This window comes from Piliocolobus tephrosceles, chromosome 6 (assembly GCF_002776525.5).
Source record: "Piliocolobus tephrosceles isolate RC106 chromosome 6, ASM277652v3, whole genome shotgun sequence".
Lineage (NCBI taxonomy): Eukaryota > Metazoa > Chordata > Mammalia > Primates > Cercopithecidae > Piliocolobus > Piliocolobus tephrosceles.
The window spans coordinates 10,005,220-10,031,634 of record NC_045439.1 but is presented as its reverse complement, the minus strand read 5'-3'; the positions used below and the strand labels follow the sequence as shown (position 1 = coordinate 10,031,634).

The 26,415-nt window shown below is 45.1% G+C and overlaps 1 protein-coding gene and 2 pseudogenes across 5 annotated transcripts in view; 2 read left to right on the top strand and 1 right to left on the bottom strand.

Annotated features, from left to right (window-relative positions):
• The window catches only part of AK7 (adenylate kinase 7), a 101,408-nt gene that overhangs the window by 6,011 nt on the left and 68,982 nt on the right, over positions 1–26,415 (top strand). For all 5 annotated transcript variants that reach the window (XM_023205348.3, XM_023205350.3, XM_023205351.3 and 2 more), the window contains exons 2-5: positions 698–886; positions 7,315–7,423; positions 11,257–11,351; positions 23,754–23,864. In XM_023205348.3, the coding sequence (XP_023061116.1) occupies positions 698–886; positions 7,315–7,423; positions 11,257–11,351; positions 23,754–23,864 (504 nt within the window). The remainder of the gene's footprint in view (positions 1–697; positions 887–7,314; positions 7,424–11,256; positions 11,352–23,753; positions 23,865–26,415) is intronic.
• On the top strand, positions 17,471–19,703 carry LOC113224991 (annotated as a pseudogene).
• Positions 25,739–26,415, bottom strand: part of LOC111538360 — a 1,291-nt pseudogene continuing 614 nt past the window's right edge.

Genomic DNA, 26,415 nt, shown 5'->3' with positions numbered 1-26,415 from the left:
GGGGACTACAGGTGTGCACAACCACGCCCAGCTGATTTTTGTATTTTTAGTAGAGACAAGGTTTCACTATGTTGGCCAGGCTGGTCTCGAACTCCTGATCTCACATGATCCACCTGCCTCAGCCTCCCAAAGTGCTGGGATTACAGGCATGAGCCACTGCGCCTGACCTCACAGCATTTAAATTAATTTTACCCTTTGTTTTCACTTTTTAAAATGTTGCTTCTAGAAAATTTAAAACTACGTAAGTGCCTGTAGTCCCAGCTACTCAGGAGGCTGAGGCAGGAGGACCCCAGGAGTTTGAAACCAGCCTAGGCAACATAGCAAGACCACATCTTTAAAAATAAATAAAATAAAATAACCTATGTGGCTCCTATTGCATTTCTACATTTCTGTTGGACAACACAAATATCATCACTGTGACCCAGCTCTGCCTGCTGCTAGAGGAGTGCAGTATCCAGAAACAAGTTAATTAAGCTCTCTGACCCTGAGTTCTTCACTGTAAAATGGGGAATTATAACAGTACCCACTCCTCCAGGAATTCAATCAACTTAAATGAAATGACAGTGTGCAAAGCATCTGCTTTGCCTTGGTGGTGCCCAGCAAGCAGTCAGGAAAGGTAAGTTTCTAGAATCATCATTCACTGGCTCCCTGACTCTAATTTGTTCTTACCATTTGGGAAATTTCTGTTTCCTTGCAGTTTCTATCTAACTGTGTGGTTGGGGCTTCACTTGAAGAAATTACAGAGGAAGAGGAAGAGGAAGATGAAAATAAGTCGAGTACGCTGGAAGCTTCCTCAACCAAAGTGAAGGAAGGCACATTCCAGATTGTGGGCACGCTGTCCAAGCCTGCCAGCCCGCGGCCTGACTTTGCAGTGGAGGCATACTCTGTAAGTCCCGGAGGCTCTGGCCGGGAGTAGACAGAGGGAAGAGTCGCCTTCGGCTCCAATGCCTTGACAACTTGTTTTACTGTTTGTCTCCCCTCCCCTCTCTTCCACAGACATGGCCAGGTTGAGGGAATGGCTTTCTGCTGTGATGGAGATTTACCTCGTAGACCCCACTTTCAATTTTGGGCCAAAGCAAAGAGTTTAAATTAGATAGTGTTGGAAAGGATGGATCTGATTTGGACTTTCAGACTCATACAATTCTCCTCTCCAGCATATTCTGCCCAGGATTATCCAAGATGAGTCTGTGCCATGATGGGTGCTGTCTGTGAAGGAGAAATAGGCCGGGCACAGCTCACGCCTGTAATCCCAGCACTTTGGGAGGCTGAGAAGGGAGGATCACTTAAGGCCAGGGGTTCGAGACCAGCCTGGACGACATAGCAAGCTCCTGTTTCTATTTTATATTTATGAAAATAATTTTTTTAAGAGAAACATCCTTTGGTAATGCGCCACTCAGGAATAATATACCATTGCTGTCTCCAGAAACATGACAAATTCAACACAGTCCTAGTCCTAAGATATTTAAATGTCTGAGGAGTGGCCTCTTCTCCTGGGCCAACTCCTCCCTTACCCTGCCTGCTACTCTCTGGAGCCTACCATACAGCTTTCCACATGCTGTACCCTGGAGCAGCCTTCTCTCTTTTTTTTTTTTTACCCAACCCACCTTATTCATCCTTCAAGACTTGTGTCACTTCCTCCAGGAAGCTGTTCATGATTCCTACTTCTCCCTCACTCCCAGTTTGGATTCTGAGCTCTTTTTTGAGCTCCCATATCATCCTTTATCTGCCTACATCACAATGCTTTTCACACTCATTGTTATCACCTGTGTATCGTGGGGTCCATGGACACTGACTGTCAGCTCCTTGAGGGTGGAGACCCTGCCTTGTTTATCCCCGTGTTTATCCATGTATCTGTGGCACCTAACACAGCCACTGCCACAAAGTGGCCTTAATAAACACTAGTGGAATGGACAAATGCATCCCCCCCAGACATCTTTAGGACCTTCCCATTCACCCCCTTCCTCTGTCTTCTGGGTATTCTTTCTCATTCACCTCCCTTCTCTCTCTTCTTGCCACTGGCTTCTTCCTCTACACCTACACGTATGCTCAAATCATTCCTACTGTAAAAAGCACTTAACTTGACCTCCCTGCTGGCCACCAGCCTCTTTCTCTGCCCCCGGCCCCTGCCACCACTGAACTTCAGGAGACCACCCTCATTTGCAGGCCTCACCTATTCACCCCGACCATTCACTGGTCTATCCAATGCTGGCCGGCCCTGCCCGCAACACTTCACAGGAGGTGCCCTGGCCAGTGTCACCAGCAGTCCCCTGACTCCTGAGGGCTTAGCTCACCTGGCTTCACAGCAGCAGCCTGGCTTCCCGAGAGAAACTCGCCTTCCCTTCTTGTGCCTCGGCTCTGCACTGACTAAGTGCCCAAGCCCTTCTTCCCAGCTGCTTTCTCTCGCTCCTTTTCCTCTTTTTACCCTTTAAATGCAGTTTTCCCCAGAGCTCCCTCCCTTCCTACAACAGGTGACCTGCCTAAATTTTATCCAGCCCTATAGCTTCAGCTCCGCATATAGCTAATGCTTTTCTCACCTGTCTGTAGCCTCCAAATCCAACTGCCTCCTAGACCAGTCTCCGGTTGTCCTGCAGGCATTGCTAAATAAACATATCCAAAATCATATTTATTAGACCCCCCACAAAACCACTCTTTTTTTTTTGAGATGGAGTCTGGCTCTGTTGCCCAGCCTGGAGTGCAGCGGCACGATCTTGGCTTACTGCAACCTTTGCCTCCTGAGTTCAAGCTATTCTCCTGCCTCAGCCTCCCAAGTAGCTGGGACTACAGGCGCGTGCCACCACGCCTGGCTAATTTTTTGTATTTTTAGTAGAGACATGGTTTCACTATGTTGTCCAGGCTGGTCTTGAACTTCTGATCTTAGGTGATCTGCCTGCCTTGACCTCCCAAAGTGCTGGGATTACAGGCATGAGCCACTGCGCCCAGCCCAAAATCACTCTTTGTATGACTTTGTACTACTGGTTTGTATTAAAGACCTTGCTATCTCTATCAGTTGGGGCTGTCTTGGACTGCATGTCATAGAAAACAGAGGTGACCCAAACTGGCTTAATAAATAAGGAAATTCATCAGCTTATGTAGCTGGTGGCCCAGAAGTGGAACCAGCTTCAGAGCTGATCCACAGGCTCCAGCTCCTCTTCCTGCCCCTTCCTGGGCTCTGCCCTCTTTGGGGGATGACTTTATCTTCAGGCTGGCAGCAAGGCTGCAACAGTCCAGGGCCTTAGTTCATCATACACAGTGACACTCTGGCAAAGCAAACTTCCAGAAGGTCTCAAAGAAAAGAAAATGGACATTGCCAGCAGTCCCTGGCAAGCATCTCTTTGAGTCTCACTGTTGTGAATGAAGTCATCGTCCCTTTCCTGAGACAGGCACTTACCCTTAGATCAATTAAGCTCATCCTTTAAGCCAGAAGAGGGAGTTAATTTCCCGCAGGCTGAGGAGTATCTGAAGCAAAATTGGGGTTCTGTTGGAGAAAAGGAAGAGGAAACAAGTTTGTAGACAACAACAGTGTCTTTTATCCCATTCATTATGCACTTGCCTTCCATCAAAGCTGAAACCCTCAGAGAGCTGTGGGCTCTTTGCTTGCCCTTGACACCTGAATCCTATTGGTCATGGGGTCCTCAGCACATCTCTTTGTCAGGTGTCCAGTCTGCCCCTCCTTTCCATTCTCATAGCCATGTGCATTAGTTCCGATCTCCAGCATCTCTCACTACTCACCTGAATTCGATTCTGCGAATGTTTCCTGTGCACCCTAAGGATCTACAGATGAACGTGGAGCTCACAGCTTGGCAGGGACTCTGTGACAGTAAATGTGGGGACAGAGGCATGCACAGAGCATCACCCAAGGCTCTCTGAAAGGGACACCTAAGGAGTTCTCAGTCTTATCTAGAAAGACAGGAGGCAAATGAAGCTTCAAATAGCTCCCTGCCAAGCAGATCGAGGCCTCGTATGCTCTGATCTTGAGATCCTGGAGCCTCCATTAGCACAAAGTCCTGCAGATGGTCCTCCCTTGGAAGGTTGGGATCTACTGGAGATGGTAGGGCTGAGGCTGGTCTTCCGTGGTTGAGTGGAGCTTGCCAGACAGGTAAGGGAGGAAGGAAACACCAAGCAAGGGGGAATGCCTGGGCAAGTGTATGGTGGCTGTGGCAGAGAAAGAGCATGGGCTATGGGGAGCCACAGAGAAGACACAAAGGTAGCAGAAAAGGTGAGGGAGAGTGCTCGCTTCAGCGGCACATATGCTGAAATTGGAATGATACGGAGAAGACCAGCAAAAAATAAAGAAAAGAAAAGAAAAGGTGAGGGAGAGGTGAGAATGGAAACCATTGGCCTGGTCCAGGTTATGAAAGGTGCCTCTACCTGGCTCAACAAGCCACCTACTATTCCCTGAACATTCTGGGCTCTGCCAGGTGAGCTCGTATTCATCCTTCCAGCCCAACTCAATTATCTTCTCCTGTGAGACATAATCATGTCTTTCTCTTAGTCCATTGAACCTCAAATGTGCCTCTATCTATGACAGCCCTTTCCACATTTGGGGCTGGCTGTACAGGTTGCACACTGTACAAGAGTGCCTGGCTAAGGGAGTGAGTGAGTAGGGGCTGAAGAGCAGCCTGTTATGTTGGCTGTCCTGGGCCCCAGAGTGTAGCCCTTCTTAAAATTTTTTCACCAAGCAGGTTACCTTTTTTCTCATTTGTACAAAGGCTTCATATGTGCTTGGTTGGGTCCTTGTCTACATTAGACCATAATTATTTGGTATAAATCTTCTCAAGAAAGCGCATGTGCACACACACACACACACACGCACACACACACACCCAATGCTCCTTAGTATCAGCAGCTATATATTGTTCATTTTTGCCTTTTTTACTACAGTCAAAAACAGGGCCCACAAATGTTTGTTGAGTGAACAAATGAATGCACAAAAATGGTCACTCCACATTGGGTGAAGACAACCATTCTCTTGAAAATGTGGCTGTTTCGTCTTAAATAGATCCAACCATAATTTGACATGTGTGCATGTTTTTCTATGGACACCACTCGCACCTGCTTTTACAAGCTGGAAACATAGATGCTGTAGCTCCTTTCTCTGGGACCACATCTAGAATACACATCTTTGAGTCCTTGTATTCTCCCAGTGTTTTCTTCTTTTCTTTCATGTGTTATTTCTGGATCTTGAGCCATCCTAGGTATACTGGGAAGGTAGTGTCGTTTCCCACTGTCATGCTACTGGTAAAGTAAAAATAGATGTTTGGATCAGGATTGCCAGTGGCTCTCCTCTTGCACATTCAGTCGAGAGAAGGAACTGAATGGCTGGTGGTATGGGTCGAGTTGTTTCTCCCACACCCTGAAGAGATATATTGAAATCCTAACCCCCAGTATTTCTGAATATGGCCATATTTGGAGATAGAGTGTTTGCAGAGGACATCCAATTAAATGGAGGTCATCAGCCAGGAACGTAACTCACGCCTGTAATCCCAGTACTTTGGGAGGCCGAGCGGGCAGATCACCCGAGGTCAGGAGTTCAAGACCAACCTGGCCAACATTGTGAAACCCTGTCTCTACTAAAAATACAAAAATAGTGGGTGCCTGTAATCCCAGCTACTCGGGAGGCTGAGGCCGGAAGAATTGCTTGAATCCGGGAGGTGGAGGTTGCAGTGAGCTGAGATTGTGCCACTGCACTCCAGCCTGGGCAACAGAGAGAGACTCTGTCTCAAATAAATAAATTAATTAAATAAATAAATGGAGGTCATTTAAGTGGGCTTGTCATCCAGTATGACCAGTGAGCTTATAAGAAGGGGAAATTTAGACACAGACGACACACAGGTAGAACACCATGGGAATATCAAGGCGGAGATCAGGGTGATGCATGGACAAGATGAGGAAGAGATTGCCGGCAAACCAGCAGAAGCCAGGGCAGAGGCACAAAACAGACTCTCCCTCTCAGCCCTTAGAAGGAACCAACCCTACAACACCTTGATCCTGGATTTTTAGCTTCCAGAACAGTGAGACTTTGGTTGTTCAAGCCATGCAGTTTGTGGCAGTTTGTTACAACAGCCCTAGAAAACTAATGCAGATTCATCCAAAAGGATCTAGGGAACAGGGCTGGAGAAACTAGCAACCTAGTGCGTGCTGTTGAGTTTAACAAGGATGTATTACCTTGCCAAAGCAGAACTGTCGTTTCCTGAGGAAACGCATCAACTTCCCTTTGTTCTTCAGCTTGGTTTAAAAGGTTCTATTTTAATACAGCTGGTCAAGGAACTGTGGAAAATAGCTGATGTTCAGGACAATGGGAATAACAAATAATGCAAATCTTGGTTTGGAAATGCAGGGTCTTTTTATTCTCTTAATGTACTCAAGGTATTGTACTATTGGGAAGTGTACTGGCATTTATGAAGCAAGGAATGACTAGTTAAAACACAGTGATCACCGGCTGGCACCATGACTCACGCCTCTAATCCCAACATTTTGGGAGGCCAAGGTGGGCGGATCACCAGAGGTCAGGAGTTTGAGACCAGCCTGGTCAACATGGTGAAGCCCCATCTCTACAAAAAAAAAAAAAAAAAAAAAAACCCAGGCATGGTGGCGTGTGCCTGTAGTCCCAGCTACTTGGGAGGCTAAGGTATGAAACCACTTGGACCTGGGAGGCGGAGGTTGCAGTGAGCTGAGATGACGCCACTGCACGCCAGCCTGGGCAACAGAGTGAAACTGTGTCTCAAATTAACAAAAAAGAAGCACTGAAAATGATCAGCAAAGTTACTTCTATTTAATGTATAAACTTTACATTTTTAATCATTAAAAGTTTCTGTATTTTTAAAATATTCCCAGCTGTCAACTGTAATAAGATACCTTACATCTAGAAAGAACAGATTAAATCCATCTTGAGAATTGTAAGACAATCCGCATTCATCATTCCTCAGCACTTCTGAGTGATTCGTGATATCTAATTGCTCAAATAATCTTGCATAGAGTTTGAATTAGTTTTAAATGCCTCACTCATTTTCTTTCAGTGTGTTCTAATTCTTCCCTTCTGAATTGGAGTTTAAACAGCGTGCAGAAATAGTACCTAAGATTATTATGCAATTTTTAAATCATCTGCTCCAAGCTGTTTTCATAAACTTCTTTGTTACTTGAAAACTACACACAGAAGAGAGTCACAATTTCATTTTAAATAGAAATCCTCCTGCAAGCATTTCCTGTGGGACTCTTCGGTGTAGCATACCTATTTTGAAAATTATCATTTCATCGAAATATTAAGGTTACCTTGTTAGCTGCCTGCTGCAAATGGCTGTCAATTTTGTTTTTCAGGCCATCTCCCGAGAAGACCTTCTCATGCGCCTGCTGGAGTGCGACGTTATTATTTATAACATCACTGAGAGCTCACAGCAAGTGGAGGAAGCCATCTGGGCAGTCTCTGGTCAGTGAGGTGTACTCTTTTATCTCCAGAGATGCTATTGTAGTGCTGCTTACTTCACCTAATAGTCATCTAGGAACACTAGGCAAAGTAGGGCTATAGAAAAACTGGTCTGAGATGTACCTCAAGTATGAAATCCGTGATAATAATATGAATAGATACTTCTGAAGAATAGAGTATTTTTAATTATCAAAAAAATGGAGGCCGGCATAGTGGCTCATGCCTGTAATCCTAATACTTTGGGAGGCCGAGGTGGGAGGATTATTGAGCCCAGGAGTTCAAGACCAGCCTGGACAACATGACGAGACCTCGTCTCTACAGAAAGAATAAAATAAAGTAAACGTATTTTTTTTTAATGAAACATTACCCAGGCTGAAGTGCAGTGCCTGATCATAGCTCACTACAGCCTCAAACGCCTGGGCTCAAGAGATCCTCCCGCCTCAGCCTCCTGAGTAGCTGGGACTACAGGCTTGTGCCACCATACCCAGCTAATTTTTATTTTTTATTTTTTTGGTAGAGATGGGGACTTGCTATGTTGTCCAGGCTGGTCTCAAACCCCTGGCCTCAAGCCATCCTCCAGCCTCAGCCTCCCAAAGCACTGGAGTTACAGGCATGAGCCATGATGCCTGGCCAAAACATTTAACTTCTAAAATTCAACCTGACTCATTCCATAGGCACTGCTTAAGGAGGTGGGGTTGAATGTACTGGGGAGATACAAAGACAGATAAGAAAAGGCACCCCAAGGTACAAGTCATCACATAAGAGACAAGGCACCCAAGAGAAACTTTAACTCAACAAAGGGGGGTGTGCTCACAAGAAAGTTATGTATAAGAGGCACGTGACTTTAAGAGGGGAGGAATTATTTCTAACTCTAAATATTTGATTCAATTCAACAAATGTTCCCTGATGGCAAAGGTCAGGGAAAGCTTGTAGAGAATGCTTGTATTATGAAAGTGCTTTGAAAAATGTAATGAATTCTAAAGACTTCAAGTCTAAGAGAACGAAGTAATGTTTAGCAAGGTGGTGCTTTTGTGATTCATCTCCTCCAAAACAACCTCATTTTTTTTTTTTTTTTTTTTGAGACAAGATCTTGCTCCGTCATCTTGCTTTGAAAAATGTAATGAACTGTAAGGACCTCAAGTCTAAGAGAACAAAGAGGTGTTTAGCAAGATGGTGCTTTTGTGATTCATGCTCCCCCAAAGCAACCCCCCTTTTTTTTTTTTGAGACAAGATCTTGCTCTGTCACCCAGTCTGGCGTGCAGTGGCGCTGTCTCGGCTCACTGCAATCTCCACCTCCCAGGTTCCAGTGATTGTCCTGCCTCAGCCTCCCAAGTAGCTGGGATTACAGGCATGTGCCACCATGCCCAGCTAACTTTTGTATTTTTAGCAGAGACGGGGTTTCACCATGTTGTCCGGGTTGGTCTTGAACTCCTGACCTCAAGCGATCAGCCTGCCTTGGCCTCCCAGAGGGCTGGGATTACAGAAGTGAGCCACTGTGCCCAGCCAAGCAACCTCATTTAATACATCAAAATGCCTCCATAGGTGCCTCTTGATTGTGAATTTCAGACATTAACCACTGACTTCTTGCTGTGACAGATGGGTATCAGCCTTTCTTAGGACCACCTTCTCCCCCTCAAGGAAATGTAAACTTTTCTCAAGCTTTGACACTGCATTTCCTTTCATGAGCTTTAAAATGTAGAGTGTTTTACTGCTTCCTTCTAATAAAGAGGTTCAAATAATCAAGAAAATTTTACTTTTCTATTTAGAGGAAAACTTTTAGCTGAATTACTTCCTTTCTGAGATATAGAGTGTTTGTTTGTGTCTGCAAGAAAGTATAGTCAGATATCCTTCAGTCTGTCACCAGAGTCACCTGGGAGGTATGGGGTTGGTAGGGCATGAGGTTGGTAAGGGATGGGGACTTTGTCATTTTACCTAATGCACAGTCTTAGATTTTGTTTTTCTTGCAATGGATATGTATTCCTTTCTTTCTTTCTTTTTTTAAAGATAGGGTCTTGCTGTGTCACCCAGGCTGGAGTGCAGTAGTATATCATAGCTTACTACAGCCTCAAACACCTGGCCTCAAGCAATCCTCCTGCCTCAGCCTCCTGAGTAGCTAGAATTACAGGTGTGCATCCAACCATTTTTTTAAAACTTTTTGTAGAGACAAGGTCTAGACATGTTGCCCGGGCTGGTCTCCACCTTCTGGGCTCAACCAATCCTTGGCCTCCAACAGGGCTGGGATTACAGGCATGAAACACCACACCCGGCTATGTACTATATTTAACAATGTTTTATTAAATTATTTTTAAATGTCTTAGAATTCTCCTACCTTGCCTTTTGCAGATACTATGGAAGGAAGGCAGGATGATGAAGAGAAAGGAATACATTATTAGAAAGGAGAGAAAATATTTGCACATAGACGAAGGATGTGTTCAAAGGGGAATGAGCAGATCATTCTAGACCTATTATAAATATCATAAATAAAAAAGAATAACCCAGTTAGAGGACCTCAGAGTATGCCAAGTATTCACAAAACAGGCCAAAGTGAAGCTCAGCACAGCAGAAAGGTTAAAAGAGCAAAATTAAATTGAAGAGACGATTTTTGTTATTAGACTAAAAATAGAAACAAAAGTAACACTTAAGGTTTGGAATAATACATGATCATAGTGTTCTTAGACTTCATTCAATAACACTTTCTTGTTGAAGGTAGAAATCCATACATTTATTAGATCCAGGATATCAGTATTTCATTTTGTTGCTTGTTTAGGGAATCCCCTCATGATACTCAAATCATACCATGGCAGCTGCACCACTTAGCCCCTCTGACAGTTTAATTAAACCTCACTTTGCAGCTTCAATATGTTTCTTGAAAATTATACCTCATGAAGAATATGTTAATGGAATCCCTTAGCCAAATACATTCAAGGAGATTCAATGCTTAAATGTGTAGGGAGCCTTTTTGCAAAGCAACAAACCCTTTGGAAATAAAATGCTCACCTTTCCCTCCACCTCTATCCTAAATATGAATCCCTATAAGTTGTTGATAACCAAACGTTTCTGCCTTACCGGTGCTCTCCACTACAGCCCACAGCCCCAGGGGTGGAGTGGGAAGGGCGGGCACACCCTGAATTACTTCCTTCCATGATGGCTTTCACTGAACAGGGTTGCCTTATGGGAACTCCTAAGAGGCCCTTCTGATGTGGGGCCTCTGCTGCCCCATCCCCAGCCTGCTCCCTTTTTGGGCAGCTGGCTAGGTGGCATGGTGGGGACAGCACGGGCCTGGCAGCCAGACAGGCTGGATTGGAGTCTCTGCCCCATCACTTCCCTCTATGATCCTGGGCAAACTGTGCCTCGGTTTCCACACCTGTAACCCAGAATACCTATCTCACAGTGGGGGAAATTCAACAAAGCCTGTGAGTTGTTCTCATTCATGTCAGCCATGCTCCTATGATCCTTACTGTCACCAGCCCTTCCAAAAAGTAAAAGCACATGGCCAGAGGCCAGAAAACAGGAAGGGGCCACAATTTTGAGCTCAGCTCGGAAGGGATCAAGCAACTGATGCGCATAGTGGAGAGAAAGGGCTGCAGTGGAAAGCACTGATGAGACTGAAATGCTTGGTTGTGAACATCTTGCCAGCCTGCGGGGATCCGCATTTCAGATACAAGTGGCGAGAAGGAGGGGGATTTGAAGAATGGTGATGGGAACAGGTCAAAGAAGCATCCGAGGTAATAGCACCCTGGTGTTAAGTGGCTCCTACTGGTGACTAATAGTACACGTGATTTAGAAACCAAGTTGTGCATGGGTCCAAATAACCATTCTGTTTTTTGACTCCACAGCACTCAGTGAAGAAGTCAGCCACTTTGAAAAGCGAAAGATATTTATTTTACTATCCACAGTGATGACTTGGGCGCGATCCAAAGCCCTGGACCCCGTAAGTAGAACGTTAGCTTTCCTTTGGATAACATTTCACCCTTAACACCTTGTAATCTGTGTGCGGAGGGAACTTCCTACAGCGAGTTGTGTATTCTCACACTCCTGAATCCTATCCCATGATAAGCACCCAACAGAGTTCATTGACTCTAAGGACATTCAATTCTAAGGGATTTCATCGTTTTATATGACTCTAAGAAAGAAAAATATGCTGCCTATGACACTATAGCAAAGCTTGCTTATCACTTCTGCTTTGTATTTTAAACATACTGAAAAATCTCTCTTTTAGACTTACTTAGACTCATATTTTTTGTCATGTACATTCTTGTGCATACATTACAAAGAAAATATAGGCTGGGGCAGTGTCTCACACCTGTAATCCCAGCACTTTGGGAGGTCAAGGTAGGTGGATCACCTGAGGTCAGGAGTTCGAGACCAGCCTGGCCAACATGGCGAAACCCTGTCTTGACTAAAAATACAGAAATTAGCCGGGCATAGTGCCGGGCACCTGTAATCCCAGCTACTCGGGAGGCTGAGGCAGGAGAATCACTTAAACCCGGGAGGTGGAGGTTGCAATGAGCCAAAGTCATGCCACTGCCCTCCAGCCTGGGCGACAGAATGAATAATAAATAAATAAATTTTATTTATAAATAAAATAAATGAAAAGCAAAAGAAAATGTAAGTAAATATAGTGATTATAGTATTCCCAAAACTTCCTCATATTCAGAGTCCATCTCTGAATCACACCACATTCTGTCTTTTTCCACACAACTCATGTCATTTATTTGAATCATGTCGTTTATTTGTAGTACTTTCCTATAAAGTATGTGGTTATTACGTTGCAAGAAAACATGAGCCACAGACATTCTTCCAACATTGCTTACTCCCTTGACTAATGTCAAATTGACATTTGCTGCTCTGTTCCCGTGCCTTGTGCCTATGCAGTACCTTTCCATTTCAGTGCTGAATCATGGTACACTCTTTTAAAAGGCAATTAAATCAACAGGAGTAGCACCTGACTCAGGTTGAAGTGATAACAATAGCAACGGTGTGTTCAAGGTCACAGTCACTGGCAGCAACATTGCCAGTGCTTCCCGACTGACTACAATGATAAACCATTGATCCCAGATATGTTCTCATTTCAGAAATGTTAAATGTGAAAAAGTGCATGATATGATCAATGGAATATATTATATATAACCAGGAGATATTTAGGCATTCATCACACTTATTGCATCAAATGCTATGTATTTGTTTAACTGTCTCTCCCCTGGTGGACTGAGAACCCCTTGAGGGCAGGGACTACAGGTTTCATGCTCTTTCCTTGTAAAGTTGACTCACCTACTTTGGATGCCATCACCTCAAGGAGCAGGTCATGGTCATTTTATTCCTGTTATAATCCCTTTCCTCAGAGCGTCCAGCTAGGCGTCCACCATAAAACAATTACGAGTCAATGGACTGGCTGACTGCTGTGCTAGCGTCCTGATTGTCCCAACCAAAGTAAGCAAAGTAATGAATAAGTTCAATAGCAGACTTCAGGAACAGCTGTGCTCAGAGGATTCAACAAGGTCCTCAACGCTCGCTGACTCTCTTTCTTTTATTGTTTCTTTTCTGCTCTGAGTAGACTTCACTCTCCAGTAAGCCCCCTACACTGAATGGACTGAGAATGGGGAAGAGATGGTTCCACAACGAAAACATGGGGCAATGGCTCCTGTGTTAGCTCCCGTCCTGTGGCATGCACTCATCCTCTCACTGTGGTTTTAGTTTGCATTTCCCCAATGACAAACGATGGTTTTAAAAGATTTATCAAGGTATAATCAATGTACTAGGCCAGGTGTAGTGGTGCACACCTATAATCCCAACACTTTGGGAGGCTGAGGCGGGAGGACTGCTTGAGCTCAAGAGTTCAAGACCAGTCTGGGTAACAGGGTGAAACCACATCTCTACAAAAATTGCAAAAATTAACCAGGTGTGGTGGCGAACGTGTAGTTTCAGCTACTCAGGAGGCTGAGGTGGGAGGATTGCTTAAGCTGGGGAGATTGAGCCTGCAGTGAGCTGAGATCACACCACTGCACTACAGCCTGGGTGACAAAGTGAGACCCTGCCTCAAATAAATAAATAAATGTACTGTATTGTATATAGTGAAGTTAAACTTTTATAGTCCTGAGTTTCAACAACTGCATACAGTTGTGCAACCACCACAACAATTAGGATACAGAACACTTTCATCACTTTCCAAAATTCTCTACCTCATGACACAAAGTCGATTCCAGTTGGATTACATAACTAAAATTAAAAAGCAAAAACTTTAATTTTTTTAAAGAAAAATTAGGCCCAGCACAGTGGCTCACGCCTATAATCCCAACACTTTGGAAGACCAAGGCAGGCAGATTACTTGAGGTCAGGAGTTCAACAGCAGCCTGGTCAACATGGTGAAACCCCATCTCTACCAAAAAATACAAAAATTAGCTGGGTAGCTGGGTATGGTGGTGCACACCTGTAGTCCCACCTACTCAGGAGGCTGAGGTGGAAGAATTGCTTGAACATGGGAGGCAGAGGATGCAGTGAGCAGAGATCGCACCACAGTGCTCCAGCCTGGGTGACAGAGAGAGGCCCTGTCTCAAAAAAAAAAGGAAAAATTATAGAATTTATGGAGGATTCCTCAAACAAGACCAGATACTGCGAAATATTTTTTTAATTGACAAATATAGCTGCGATAGGATTAATGAAGTAATAAATAATATTTGTGTTTGAGATTTGCTTCTAAATAATCCAGAAGGATGAGGAAGTCAGTGGGGGTATAGATATAACAGGACCAGTTATGCAAAACAAACAAGTTTATCCCCAACAAGTCTAATTGAAGGGGGCGTGGCAGAAGATGTGGCATCCGTTTGAAGTCAGAGTAAGCTGAGTAAGACTTTTGCTTGCAAGCAACAGAATCCAGCTTTCTTAATCAGAAAGAAGACGTGTTAGAAAGCATAAACAATATCTTACAAAACCCACAGTCAGAGATGCCACTGGGCGTCAAGGACTGGGAGCCATGGGGAGCTCGGTAAAGTCTCCCACTTTTCTCTCTGCTTTTCTCTGCTTCTGTCTCCTTGTCATCATCACAGGAAGTCTTTTTTGTTTTGTTTTGTTGTTTTCTTTTTTAGAGAAGAAGTCTATAGAACAGAGACCTCCAAAGAAAGGTTTCCTCTGTCAGATTTACCAGGGTTGGCTTTTGAAAAGAAAGTTCTAATCATGGACTCTATCGTAATCCCTATAAGATAGACTTGGGATGGGAAGAAGAAAGGTGAGCTGCAAGGACTCCTGGTACTTATTTTCTTTCTTTTTTATTTTTATTTATTTGTTTATTTTTTGAGATGAAGTCTTACTCTGTTGTTCAGGCTGGAGTACAATGGCGCAATCTCAGCTCACTGCAACCTCTGCCTCCCGGTGTCAAGCAATTCTCTTGCCTCAGCCTCCTGAGTGGCTGGGATTATAGGTGCCCACCACTACGTCCAGCTAATTTTTGTATTTTTAGTAGAGATGGGTTTTCACCATGTTAGTCAGGCTGATCTCCAACTCCTGACCTCAGGTGATCCACCCGCCTTTGCCTCCCAAAGTGCTGGGGTTACAGACGTGAGCCACTGCGCCAGGCCCTGACTCCTGGTACTTTCTTAGGTCTTCCTTGTCCTTGCAGTACCTTTTTTTTTTTTTTTTTTTTTGAGGATAGTCTTGCTATTTCCCCCAGGCTAAAGTACAGTGGCATGATCTTGGTTCACTGCAGCCTCCACCTCCCAGGTTCAAGTGATTCTCCTGCCTCAGCCTCCCAAGTAGCTGGGATTACAGGCACGTGCCACCACTCCTGGCTAATTTTTTGTATTTTAAGTAGAGATGGGGTTTCGCCATGTTGGCTAGGCTGGTCTCAAACTCCCGACCTCAGGTGATCTGTGCACTTCAGCCTCCCAAAGTGCTGGGATTACAGGCGTGAGCCACCACCCCCAGCTACACAGGAAGTCTTAACAGCCAAGGAAACCAGTTCTAAGTAAAGAAAGAGTCACTAACATAATAGGTTGGAAAAAAATGTTTGTCAGCTGATGACCTTATAAAAGATAAGCTCTGTCACTATGAAAAATGTCCCACCAGCAGCCCTTCTGAGCACCCCTAATATACAAATTGTATTATCTGTTTTCCAGTAGAAGGAACTCCAGGACTCTGGAATTGGTAGGGAGTTGATTCTGTGTCTTGGGCCAGTGAAAATTGGGATAGGCTGGAACCTATTGTTGATGCTACAGAGCCAAGATCTTTTCAGAGATGTCCTGAGTAGGCCTGAGCAGACAAAAAGGGCCCCCACCAGCCACGCTGTGAGAAGGCGAGCATCACGAAAGTGATTCTGTCTGTTGGGTGTTTCTCATCTGCCCCTCCAGAGCTACTCTCTGCTCTTCTCCACCCTGCTCCAAACTTGTAGTCTAGATCAGCAAGCAACCTCTCCTCTGCTCCCAACTGGGTTTGGCCAGTGGGGCTCACCAGTGAGAGGATGGGGGAATTGAGAAGAATGAGGTCAGATCACTTATTCCCCTAGCTCCCTTCTTCAGAGTTGCTGTGGGTAGGCTGTCTCTGAACTCAAGCCACTGCGCCTGCTGGGCAACCCCTGTCCCTGGGCTCCATTCGTTGCCTGCCCACTCAACACGTTTGGATTTAGGAGTAGTACAGAGCACCCTGTTCCCGGCTCCAGGTGATGTGGTTTCCCTATACCCTGCCCACATCTTTATAAATAGTCCTGTTACTAAACTCTCCTGAAATTACCCAACGTTGAATATGCTGTTTCTTTCCCACGAGGATCCTGACTAATACATTATGCTTAATTGAAATCAGTTGAGTTTGTGAAAAGCCATGACTCCATAATGTAACTCAGAAGAGTGAATATTAGATTGTTGTAGATGCTGCTGGCTTTCTGTGATGAAGCCACCCCACTGTCTTCCTTGCCAGCAGAGCCATGACTTGTTAAGTTCAAGTGTCCACACTGCCCATGAGATCCAGAGAAGGAGACTGTATCCACATTCCACGGGAAAATCCTGATGGATGCAAACTAGCCATGATGGTCCCATTCTTCTTGCTGATGATTGGCTAAGGGGTGGGCATGCAATCCAGTTTTGGGATGTGGGATGTAACAATCCTACCCCTCAAAATGTAGAGTGGCTTACACATGGAGGAAGTGTACAGCTTGCGCAGGTAAAATGTAAAACAGGTGTTCCTGATGATCAAGTCAGTCTTCTCCCAACTCTGATTCAAGATCCAGGCTCCTTCTGTTGGATGGTTCCAACACCTTCCAGAATGACCTCTGGGGCTGTCGTGCACACCACCTGCATCAGGCCTGTGGAGGGGGGAGAAACACAAAAAAATTACGGATGGGAAGCTTTACGAATCAGGCTTGGAAAAGATGCTCATCACTTCTGCAAATTTCGTTGACTAAAATAAAACTCAGCCCATAGCTGAGGAGCCCAGAATATGTAGTCTAACTGCGTCCAGGAAATCAGTCTGGTTTAGTCTCTGGCACAGAGGAAAGATGGCCAGGAGACTCCCAGGAAGGGCTCATCCCTGATTAGGAGAGACGTCAAGGAAGACACGGGCTTGCTTTCTCTGTGGATATTGTCATGTCTGGATGTGAAGCTTAGACGGCTGCAACTAGTCTTGCTATGATCCTGAAAAGGAAGGCCACATACAGGAGGCAGAGCTCAGAAGGCATCAGCAAAGCAAAGCCAGTTTCCAGTGGCAGGGTCTGGGGAAGGTGTGGTAGGCGCCATGTCCAGCCACAAAGGTGGCAAGAAAAAGTCCCTAAAACGGCCAGGCGCAGTGGCTCACACCTGTAATCCCAGCACTTTGGGAGGCCGAGGCGGGCGGATCATGAGGTCAGGATGTCGAGACCATCCTGGCTAACACGGTGAAACCCTGTCTCTACTAAAATACCAAAAAAAAAAAAAAAAAAAATTAGCCGGGTGTGGTGGCGGGCGCCTGTAGTCCCAGCTACTCGGGAGGCTGAGGCAGGAGAACAGCATGAACCCGGGAGGTGGAGCATGCAGTGAGCCGAGATCATGCCACTGCATTCTAGCCTGGGCGACAGAGGGAGACTCCATCTCAAAAAAAAAAAAAAAAAAGTCCCTAAAACAGCCCAAGTAACAGGCCAAGAAGATGGATGGAGGATGAAGAAGACAAGGCTTTCTTTCTCCTTTTCTTTATTTTTCTTTTTTTTTTGAGTGTGGCCCAGATTGGAGTGCAGTGGTGCAACCTCGGCTCAGCTCACTGCAACCTCCATGTCCTGGGCTCAAGTGATTCTCTGGCCTTAGCCTCCTGATTAGCTAGGATTACAGGCACCTGCCACCATGCCCAGCTAATTTTTTAAATGTTTTTGTAGTGATAGGGTTTTCCCATGTTGCCCAGGCTGGTCTCAAATTTCTGGGCTCAGTTAACCCACCTGCCTTGGCCTCACAAAGTACTGGGATTGCAGGTGTGAACCACCGAGCATGGCTGAAGATAAGGCTTTCAAACAGAAATAAAAAGAGGAGCAGAAGAAATTTGAGGGGCTAAAAGCAAAGGTCATGGGGAAGGGACCCCTCGCCACAGGTGGAATTAAGAAATCTGGCAATTGGCTGGGCGTGGTGGCTCACACCTGTAATCCCAGCACATTGGGAGGCTAAGAGGGGAGGATCACTTGAGCCCAGGAGCTCAAGACCAGCCTGAGCAACACAGCAAGACACCATCTCAAAAAATAAAAAATTAATATTTTGAAAAGGAAATCTGGCGAGTAGTTAGCTATTCCTTGTGCCTGAGGAGATGGTGACCCTTGATTCCATCCATGTGTATTTTAACATCTGGATTCCCTGCATCACATCTTTTGCCACCTGTAGCTGGAATGAAATGTTGTCTTGGAGCCTGTTGTGCATTTAAAAATAAACTTTTGGAAAAAAAGAAAAACAAAGAAAAAAAACTGTGGTCCCTGGAGCCACCCTACTCAGGAATACTACTTATGGGAGATGATTTTCCCAGTGTGTAGGTCTTTTTGAGTTTGGTTTTCTGTCACTTGTAGCCAAAAGCATCCAAATGGATAAAAACTGCACAAAAATCAGTTTTGTTACAAATGAAGGGTAAATATTAATTTATTATTAATTAATTTAATAAACTAATTTGATAAATTAATTTAATTAAATTAAGTAATGAATTAATGATGTATTAATTTTAATGATAGGACAATCTTAATATATATTGGGGTTGGTTTTTCCCTTAGAACCTGTTCATTTTTAAAGTCTAGCTATGTGCTTGTTTCTGTATGTGTGAGTAAGGAGATATAACCCAGAGGTGACCCTGATTCAACAAAATATTCCAGAACAAGGGTCGATGGGCTCTGATTGTCACACATAATAACCAGGTAGGAACAGAGTCCACCAGGTGATCCACGTGGGCAATCAAACACAATGACCAATTAAAAAGAGAATCCAGGCCGGGCACCGTGGGTCATGCCTATAATCCTAGCATGTTGGGAAGCCAAGGCAGGTGGATCACCTGAGGCCAGGAGTTCACAACTAGCCTGGCCAACATGGTGAAACCCCATCTTCACTAAAAGTACCAAAAAAATTAGCTGGGTGTGGTGGCGCATGCCTTTAATCCCAGATACTCAAGAGGCTGAGGCAGGAAAATTGCTTGAAGCCAGGAGGTGGAGGTTGCAGAGAGCTGGGATCGCGCCACTGCACTCCAGCCTGGAGACAGAGTGAGACTCCATCTCAAAAAAAAAAAAAAAAGAAAAGAAAATAAAAGAAAAGAAAAGAAAAGAAAAAGAAAGAAAGAAAGAGAATCTAACAGGGTGTTAGAGTGTTACAAGATAACAGATTCCCCCATTGGTCTAATAAAGGACAGGGGAGATTGCTCTGTAGACTGTGTTCTCTACCTCCTAGAAAGAGGAAGCCTCTAAATGACCTTAGTAATTATAACAAGATAGTAGTAAGGTAGGCTGAGTTTCCAGAAATGCTGACCGCCATGGATTTATAATGTGACAATGAAAGGATCACGGCTATAACCCCTGCTAAAGGAAAGGTCAGCCCCTCGCCCTTTACTGGAAAGGCAAAGGATGCAAACAGTTGGGAGGAACTAAAACCCATATTAAAAAGGTTTGGGTTCAAAATACACTTTATTTGTTGTGTTTGTAACAAGTGAAATTTAAGGACTAAAGGGAACACAGCCCAGCAACTGATCGCAAAGGTGCATCATACACAAACAGATCTCTGTCCCAACCAGGAATCGAGGAATGACAGCCCAGAACCTGCGGCCCCCTATGGTTGGAATTTATGGGCTCCAGTGCCACTGGCCAGAGAAAGATTGATCTTCCTTTTGTCTCAGTCACATTCTCAGAAGGGCAGGGAAGAGACTGGCCATCCAACCCGTGATTCTCTTGTGGTTCACCTCATGGAATGTGACCATTTCCCTGGCAGCCGTGAGGACAAAGGGTAGGGCAAATCCAGAAAAGGGGTGTTGGGTCAGTCACAGGGAGCAGGAGGGTGGGTTAGGCAAGCTGGCCCAGCACGCCATGTGAGCCAGGGCTGCAGAGGGGCCAGGACTCAATTCATCCTGAAGGCAAAGCTGACTACACTGTTTCCAGACTCGAGCTGGCAAGTGAAAATACAGGACACTAAGTTAGATCTGAATTTCAGATAGACAGTGAATAATTTTTTAGCATACCTATACCCTGTGCAATATTGAAGACATGCTTGTACTAAAAAGTTAGTCATTTGTTTATCTGAAATTCAAATTTAGTTGGGTGTCCTGTGTTCTACCTGGCAACTGTACGTGTAGGCCACTAGACCTGTTTACGAGGCAGTTAATTGTGCAATATGTATTCACTAGGTATCTACTATGTACACAGAATTGAAGTGGATCTTCCCCTCAACAACTCATTCTCCCAGCTTTTTCCCAAGGACATCTCCTAGCATCTCAGTTGCTCTAGCCTCACTCCCCTCCTCCCACCAGCCAACTCACTGGTAAATGCTGTTCATTCATCATCCGAAATGTATCATACACACATTTTGTTCTCTTTGTGTCTATGGCAACTTTCTAGCCAGCCTCAGCCTTTAGCTTCTTGAACTACTGAAGTGGTTGTGCAGCTGTGGCCTACCTTTGTGCCCTCCAATCCATCCTCCACAGCACTGCCTCAGCCATCTTGTTGAAATGTCATTCACAACTTGGATATATCAGTAAAAACAGGCGTCAGAATATCACAGGTATCTCCAGAATCTGTTCAAGAGTGATATGTCAAGTTAAAAATACATGTATCAATCAATAGCAAACCAGGTGGCTAAAAGAAATACATGTATTGGAATATTACATGTACCCCAAATATATGCACTGTGATATATTAAAATATGTGTCAAAATATTAAATTAAATAAATTCAGATCATGTTGCCGTCCTGCTTTAAAAGCGTAAAACCCAACTGGGCTTCATAGCTCAAGCCTGTAATTCCAGCACTTTGGGAGACCAAGGCAGGAGGATTGCTTGAGACCAGAGTTTGAGACCAGTCTAGGCATCACAATGAGAGCCCGCCTCTACAAAAAAAAAAATTTTTTTTATTAGCCTGGCATGGTGGCAAGTGTCTATAGTCCCAGCTACTCAGGAGTCTAGGTGGACTCAGCTGTTCCCAGGAGGTTGAGGCTGCAGTGAGCTGTGATTGTGCCACAGCACCCCACCCTGGGCAACAGAGTGAGATCTTGTCTAAAAACAAGGTTTAAAACCCTTCCATAGCCTTCTGTTGCTATTGGAATGAATTGAAACTCCTCAGCATGGTTCAGAAACCCTGATAAATGGCTATCACCTACCGCATCCCCTACCACTTCCCAGCTTGGCTCCAGTCATTTTCTCAGGAGCAATCGTACTCCTACCTCTGTAGGGTTTTTTTTATTTTGTTTTATTTTTTTTTTTGGAAAGGATTTTTGCTCTGTCACCCAGGCTGGAATGCAGTTGCACAATCTCGGCTCACTGCAGCCTCGGCCTCCCAGGTTCAAGTGATTCTCCTGCCTCAGCCTCCCAAGTAGCTGGGATTACAGGCACCCGCCACCATGTCCAGCTAATTTATGTATTTTTAGTAGAGACGGAGTTACACCATGTTGTCCAGGCTGATCTTGAACTCCTGGCCTCAAGTGATCCACCCACCTCAGCCTCCCAAAGTGCTGGGATTACAGGCACCCACCACTATGCCCAGCTAATTTATGTATTTTTAGTAGAGACGGGGTTTCACCATGTTGTCCAGGCTCTTGAGGCCAGGTTGAACTCCTGGCCTCAAGTGATCCACCCACCTCAGCCTCCCAAAGTGCTGGGATTACAGGTGTGAGCCACCTCACCTAGCCTCAGTAGGGTTTTCATTGTGTGTTTCTCCTACCTCTTCAGTTGTTTCCTTGTAAGCTCTGGGCTCAAAACTTTGGATTGGTTATTTAACTTAGACCAATGTGTTGTGATTGAAAGGTTCCATATTGAAGACTGTATTTTTAAAACCCTGAAACCCTGCTCCAACAAGGATCTCTGAATTTGGGAGCATTTTTACCAGATCACACTGTTGCATGGCTCTCAATTTTTTCTTCTGATTCCAGCAGGTTTTAATGTAGTTATTTTGGTTGCATCCCTCTATGGGACTGCACAGGATGGGGGAGAGACTGAATATGAGGTACAGGTCAGTGAACTGTCAAGAAATATTTTTCATTCCTCATTCCCAGGGTGTACTTAATCTTAGCCAGTGAAACCAGTTTTTAAAGGCTGAGCCAGCGACTTGCACATGCAATGTTCTTTTTAACATGTTATTTATTTTGGGGAGGGCCAGTTTGGCAAAGAGAAAAAAGAAAAAACAATTTAGGTTAAAAAATAAATAAAACTACAGGCTGGGGCGATGTAGCTCATGCCTGTAATCCCACCATTTTGCGAGGCCAAGGAGGGAGGATTGCTTAAAGCCAGGAGGTGGAGACTAGCCTGGGTAACACTCAGAGACTCTGTTTCTACAAAAATCAAAATAAATCAGCTGGGCATGGTGGTGCATGCCTATATAGTCCCAGCTACTCAGGAGGCTAAGGCAGGAGGATCACTTGAACCCAGGATTTCAAGGTTGCAGTAAGCTATGATCAGGCCACTGCACTCCAACTTGGGCAAGAGAGCAAGGCCCTGTCTCTAACAAAATATATATATATTTAATATTAATACCTTTGTGGAATCTCAGTGGCAACCTGATACCATCTTTGTGAAAGACTTTTAGTTTTTAATTTTGTTTAGATTGAATTTAAATGATAAAATTTCTCTCCTAAAGTGTTTTTTTTTTTTCTTTTTCTTTTCTTTCTTTCTTTTTTTTTTTTTTGAGATGAAGTCTTGCTCTTGTCCCCCAGGCTGGAGTGCAATGGTGCGATTTCGGCTGACTGCAACCTCCGCCTCCTGGCTTCAAGCAATTCTCCTGCCTCAGCCTCCCGAGTAGCTGGGATTACAGGCGCCTGCCACCACACCTAGCTAATTTTTGTATTTTTAGTAGAGACAGGGTTTCGTCATGTTAGCTAGGCTGATCTCAAACTCCAGATGTCGGGTGATCCACCCACCTTGGCCTCCCAAAGTGCTAGGATTACAGGCGTGAGTCACCACGCCCAGCCTCCTAAAGCATTTTTAAGAAAAGTAAATCACTATTCAAATAAGTGGTATGGTTGGGTGTGATGGCTCACACCTGTAATGCTAGCACTTTGGGAGGACGAGGCGGGCGGATCACAAGGGCAGGAGATTGAGACTATCCTGGCTAACACAGTGAAACACTGTCTCTGCTAAAATACAAAAAATTAGCCGGGCGTGGTGGTGGGCACCTGTAGTCCCAGCTACTTGGGAAGCTGAGGCAGGAGAATGGCGTGAACCCGGAAGGCAGAGCTTGCAGTGAGCCGAGATCGTGCCACTGCACTCCAGCCTGGGTGACAGAGCGAGACTCTGTCTCAAGAAAACAAAAATTAGCCAGGTGTGGTGGCAGGCACCTGTAATCTCAGCTACTCGGGAGGCTGAGGCAGGAGAATCACTTGAACCTGGGAGGTGAAGATTGTAGTGAGCCACTGCACTCCAGCCTGCGCAACAGAGCAAGACTCCATCTCAAATAAAATAAAAATAAAATAAAATAAGCAGTATGACCAGACTCAGTGGCTTATGCCTATAATCCCAGCACTTTGGAAGGCTGAGACAGGAGTATTGCTTGAGCCCAAGAGTTCAAGACCAGCCTGGGCAACACAGCGAGACCCTGTCTCAAAAATTAAAAAAAAAAACACTGTAGTTTAAAACTTTATTTGAGCTTAAAGGAACATATCTTTAGTCTTAGAAGTCATACGTATCTCTAATTCACCAAGTCTGTACCTTTTCTTTCTTTCTTATAATAGGAGGATTCTGAGGTTCCATTCACTGAAGAAGATTATCGAAGAAGAAAGTCTCATCCTAATTTTCTGGACCACATAAATGCTGAAAAAATGGTTCTCAAATTTGGAAGAAAGGTAAGTCTGGCATAGTGGAACATGGACATCACCTGAAGTCTTTAAACATCTCTTTGTTTAGTTTCCCGGGACTTACACCCGCAGATGTCTGAGCTTTAGGCTCATCCCAGGACACACTGTCCTTAGGGGTCCTGGCCCAGGTTCTGGTCCAGTGCACTGGGTTGAAAGCCCTGTATCAACACTCAGCCGAGCTTGAGCCCTCACCTACAAAGGAGTCTGTGTGTCTGAAAAGCTGTTTGGCTCAAAAGAGGCAAATAACTCAGAGTTGGAATGGGGAACCTGGGAACCACATTTTCCCTGTTCCCAGAATCTATCTCATTTGTTTCTGAACTCTCAAAAGTGCCTATTAACCTCCTCTTATGAATAAGGAGATGGGAGCTTCCAGAGGTTAAATAATTTGTCCAAGGTCACATAACTAGGATTTACTGAACAGTGTCCTGAGTACATCTCAGCCTTGACTCATCTACTCTTTCTAACAAGGCTATTCTCTATGCACATTGTTGTCTTCAGCGCATTTCCTGATGCGGTGCTGAGATTCAGACTGAGAGCCATTAGCCACCGAAGCCTGTGGGGTTTGCTTTTTTCTTTGGAATCCAAAACCCATCATTCAATAGAATTTATCTTGAGACATCCTTGGTCACTCACTGGTCATTAAGACGTTCCTGTAGCTTTTTTTTTGAGATGGAGTCTCACTCTGTTGCCCAGGCTGGGGTGCAGTGGTGCGATCTCGGCTCACTGCAACCTCAGCCTCCCAGGTTCAAATCATTCTCCTGCCTCAGCCTCCTGAGTAGCTGGGACTACAGGCGCATGCCACCACACTAGGCTAATTTTTTGTATTTTTAGTAGAGGTGGGTTTTCACCATGTTAGCCAGGATGGTCCAGATCTCCTGAACTTGTGATCTGCCCGCCTTGGCCTCCCAAAGTGTTGGGATTACAGGAGTGAGCCACCATGCCTGGTCCCTTCTGTTGCAGCAAAATTCATCATTTTGACACGTCCATTATAAAATTATTTTATTTCTCTTGCCTTTCTTCAGAATAGATGATGGGAAAGGTCTGACAATGAATAAGTAGTGACAGCTGAAAAATTATGATGATGATGATTTTCAATCAGGGTTTTTATTTTTATTCAACTATAAGCAAACAGCAGGATTAACACAACATTCAGCAACTCCAGACCAGCTTTTCTTACCTCCATGAAGAACAGTCAATTTAACAGACATAGACGTAGGGATTCCTGATAAGCTGTCAGCTAGCACTGCTGCGCATCTAGAAGGCCATGCCCCAACAACGGCGAAGCCACTCTCCCCACTCTTCTTTCCGGGATTGCTCTCTAAAGGAACCAGAGTGATACTGACGCCTATTAAAGCATCTGAGAGGCCCGTGTTGGGGCTGAGCCTCGGTGCCAGCCTCTGGTTGTCTAGCGACGGTGCCATAAAAACACACTGTGTACAGTTCTGGTCTCAGGATCACAAAGGCAGAGGCAACCAATGCTTTTTGTTTTGTTTTGTTTTTTAACCTCCCTTAAAGATTCTTTGATGCTTTACTCTATTACTGTAGACCTGGTCTATTTCTGCCAAATTTTTTCTTTAAATTCTGGGTTGCTATTTTCATATTAACAATTTGATGACCCTATCACAATACCAAAATATCCCCCAAAACGAAGTTCAAATTTGATCAAAACATAAACCAGAGTGAGTGACTAGGATGATAAAGGCCAGGCAGCGGGAGAAGTCGCCCCGAGCCACCATCTCAGTGCTCGGGTCTTGTCTGGCCAAAGGGGAGCAGGAAGAGGAGAAAGCTATAGAACATGCACCACTGTCCTGGAGAACACAGCTGGGGGGCCTCCGGGACGGTTCAGGTCTCCGAGCTGCCCCCTACTTCCCAGACAGCTGCTGGTACAGTTTGGGCACATAGTCGTCCCACTCGGCCTGGTAACACGTGCCGGCCACCGGGACCCCGAGCGCCTACTTTTTACGGAGGGACGACACCTTGAATTTGCCACAGTGGTCTCCGGATCGGTTGCTGAGGATGGGCTCGTCACACTTCAGCGGCCTGTGCCCCCTGGGGGCCCCGAGCCCACATAGTCTGGAGAGGACTGTGCCGCTGCTGAAGTCACTGCCTTTCAGGTGGACCACCAGGAAATGATGCCATTCCCTGTATGGGGATCCTTCCTGCTGGGAGCATCCGGGTCTGTCAAGACCCAGATGTAGAGTTTCCCTGAGTCAGGAACAACCCACGAAATGCTGGTAGGTCTGTTCTTCACCTGGGTGGGGTCGGCACTGTGCCCCGCTCGTCCACCGCCGCCCCGTGCAGGTGACATGCAGCGGGTGCTGCGGCTGCTCGTCCACTTGCTCAAGGCTCCAGGGCCCGGACCACTGGCTGAGGTCCACCCCCGGCAGCGGCGACGCGGGAGTCTCCGCCAGCTGAAAAATTACGGAGAGCGTACTTCAGTGTTCTCAGTGTTTTACTCATTGTATCTCATGTCATTTGTGTTTTACTCATGGTAGCTCATGAGTTCTCAGTGTTTTACTCATGGTATCTCATGTCATCT